The sequence below is a fragment of the Malaya genurostris genome, chromosome 2 (genome assembly GCF_030247185.1).
Source record: "Malaya genurostris strain Urasoe2022 chromosome 2, Malgen_1.1, whole genome shotgun sequence".
NCBI classification, from domain to species: Eukaryota; Metazoa; Arthropoda; class Insecta; order Diptera; family Culicidae; genus Malaya; species Malaya genurostris.
The window spans coordinates 72,149,875-72,153,253 of record NC_080571.1 but is presented as its reverse complement, the minus strand read 5'-3'; the positions used below and the strand labels follow the sequence as shown (position 1 = coordinate 72,153,253).

The 3,379-nt window shown below is 39.6% G+C and overlaps 1 protein-coding gene across 1 annotated transcript; it reads left to right on the top strand.

The window, feature by feature from the left end:
* The first annotated feature begins 585 nt into the window (after positions 1–585).
* Positions 586–3,075, top strand: LOC131431697 (uncharacterized). The gene is made up of 2 exons (XM_058597557.1): positions 586–756; positions 813–3,075. The coding sequence occupies exons 1-2, from the start codon at positions 634–636 to the stop codon at positions 2,979–2,981; spliced, it is 2,292 nt and encodes a 763-aa protein (XP_058453540.1). The 5' UTR covers positions 586–633; the 3' UTR covers positions 2,982–3,075.
* The last annotated feature ends 304 nt before the right edge of the window (positions 3,076–3,379 follow it).

Here is a 3,379-nt window from a genome sequence, read left to right as displayed (position 1 = left end):
TCGAATAATTCGACATCCCTGATAAAACTTTTTTTTACCAACCTAAATCAGACTGAATATAAAAACATGTACTATTACACACGCAGAAAACAATATTGTATAATTTGATAAATTCCGGAAAAATCCAATGACAATACGATTTTGAGTGATCATATTGTCGTTGTATGAAACCTTGTAAATTGCAATTTACCGACCGTTTACAATTTTCTTTGAAATTGTCAAAATCAACTCCCAATCTCACACGAATAGCAACAAAAAACTACCAAATGCTCTGTAATCCATAAATTACTTACACAAAAATTATAATACTAATTAAGGTGATTCATGTTGAAACATCATGCTTTTGGCAATTATTCATGTTTCAAAAGATATATTTATGATTGCCCTTTTGATATTTAAAATAAAAAGCATCAGTTTTAAAATTGAAATAAATCACGAAACATTTCACAGCATAAATCGCGCAAACGAAATGTGATCACCTTTCTATAGTCATGTATGGCAATGTCAGAGTACGTGCCCGTTCTTGGTCTCTGAATAGTAAATATTGTTGAATATTGTTATGACGTTTCGACTGCTTCGAATTAAATTAGCAATACGAGAGCCAACTGTTTAGTGTCTTCAATAAAATCGTGAATGAAAATTTTTAAACAACTCAGTTTGTTTTTTTTAATTGACGTAATGTCCACTAGAGAACTTCGTTCCTCAGATCCACAAATTCCTGCAAATGCCGATGACGAAACCAGCTCTATGCCAAAGGTATTCGTTGGTAGAATAGTTCTCGTACCAGTAACTGATAACATTATACATTGTAGACCGCGAAGAAAAGGAAACGTAGTGCTCTGAGGGCTGAACCGAAATCCGAGAATTCTCTTCAGTGGGTGAATTCTGAATTGAATCATATTTCTAACGCCGTTGGCCATCCGGTTACCCAACCCTTTTCCTATTACTCTCATGTCAACATTCTGCAACTACCTTTTCAACCGAACGTTATAACATCTGAAACCATACACAGCCATTTTGAGAATCCACCGTGGAGCACTACGTACCCGGTTCCCCTATCAACGCATCGCGGTGTGGCAAAAGTATGCTCAAAACAGTTAATGCTTCGACTGGTAAAAGCAAAAAGGTCCCACTTGACCATCTTGGGCAACATGAAATTACACTATAAGAGGAAAAAACCGTTGCTAAACAAGAGGATGCGCCAAGCGCACAATGTGTTTCCAAACATAGCTTTCAAAGTAGCAGAACAAATTAATCGGGATCCAGACAAGTGGTTCTCGGAACGGTATGGATATGATTACTATTTTACTAGCGGTAGCTTAGCTGTCATAGATTGTGATCAGAGCCTCTGGGTGGTGAATACGGTTGGGGAAAAAATGGATCGGGTAGAAATTGTCCCGGCAAATGTGATAGATGGACGGCTTGCGCTTGAAACAAGTGCAATCAAACGATACTATATGGAAGCCGACAAAGGCCCGATCTTCGAAACGGTTTGGCATGTATCGGACAGCATATGTGCGAGTAGTAGTAAATCTGTTACGAACGATGGACAGTTGAATGTTAAAATTGCCTTTCGACGGAAACATCATATCGATATATTGTGGACTCAAACTAACTTCGATAAGATGAAGAGAGCAAACATCAGATCTAAAGTTCCTTTTATATCGTGTAGTTTTCAGCATAGAAATAGTGGTTGGTTGATGTTTACGTCCGATTCGGAGAAGGTGGTTAAAATGTGGAATTGCAATCAAGGTGAAATTTTAGGCACACTTCATCTCCCGAGAGAACCTTCTTTAGAAGACTGCTGGAGTTGTGTTCGCCCTATAAGCAAAACCTTTCTCATTTGCTTGGATAGGACAACGTTGAGGCTAGTTGAAATCGTAGACAATGCCCTAATGACAATCCAACTGACACAGTTGAAAAGTTGGCTATGGTCCTGTGAAAAAGCATCCAGCTTAGAAGTATGCTCCAAAGAATGTCTCATTTTTATCGGAACGACACATAAATTGCTTGTTCTGCGAATAGTCAAACAAGGACAGGAAAATCTATTCGAGTTTCAGCATTTTATTACTTTTACCCACAATTTAAAGCACTATCCAACAATGATCCGATTCGGAGCCGATTCATCGCTTGTTTATCACGTATGGATTTCTTCGCATTTGCCTGGTGATACGAAGCTATGCAGTTTCAGAAAAGTTCCCCCGAAGCGCTTCGTAACTAAGCATCTTCCGCTAAAACCACTTACGGTTCAGGAATCAAACCATCTCGCACGAACCCAAGGAAAATGCATTTACCCCGCCGCGGTGTTGAAACGCCGTCTCCAACTATTTCACTCTGGCATTGCTCTCATTGTCGATGCCGATCATTTTCACATGCTTCTTCAAAACTCTTTCGGTGATATCTTTCATCAACGTATTGTTGAGAATCCGAATGAATTGAATGCTCGGGAAATACCTGCTCGGTTCCATTCCTGGAACGATGAACTGAATTCATTTAACGTCAGTCAACCACCCGCGGCAACTGATTTTAAAAATCTTCGCGGCTTCAAAAGGATTTTCACATGCTCCGCTCAACAGCCGGTGAACAATGTGCCAGAAACAACGGATGACACTTTCCACAAGCGACCCCGCTGGCAGCAAACAATCGAACAACTTCACGAATATCGGGATATGCTGGCGTCGGATATGTTAGCGATTTGGGACTTCAGGCCGAACGTAGCCCGCGCCAAACGAAGACTGTCAACCGAAGAACCAATCAATGTGACGGAACGAATTTCCATCTGGTTGGAAGAAACTCCCGAGTTACCATCCATTCCGGAGTTGCTTGATGATAGTGTAAAGGAAAAGACCGTCATACAGTTGAATAGTGATTGTGAGCCAGATGCAGATGTTACACTAGTTGAACCGAAATCTTCCAGTACAAAAGTGACATCTAAAGCCCCAGTTAGGCCAGGCAAGAGAAAATACGTGCAGGGATTTTGAACTCATGAAAAGTGTTGCGACACTTTCGTGTTATTCCATGATTGTGAAATAGGGATAATTATTGCGAAAAAAGTGTCCAGTCAATTAAAAAAATAAATACATTGAAAAACCAACGTTTTTTAGTTTCAGATGTTTTTATGAATGAATACGAATTCTTTCATTGTTTTTTAGAGCCACCACAATTCCTTTCTGGCCTTTCCACACTCCATTCCTGTGTTTTGGGTTGTTATCCTAGGGTAGGGTCCTGTTCTCGTTTTGTCTAATAAACAGTTGCATAGTGAGCGAAAAATGATCAACAACGAAACTTTACCAGGTGTGCCTGTTATTGAAGCGAAATTGTTTATATGAAGATTTAAGGTGATTGTAAGTAATAGATCTACCCAACAAGAAATTAGTTC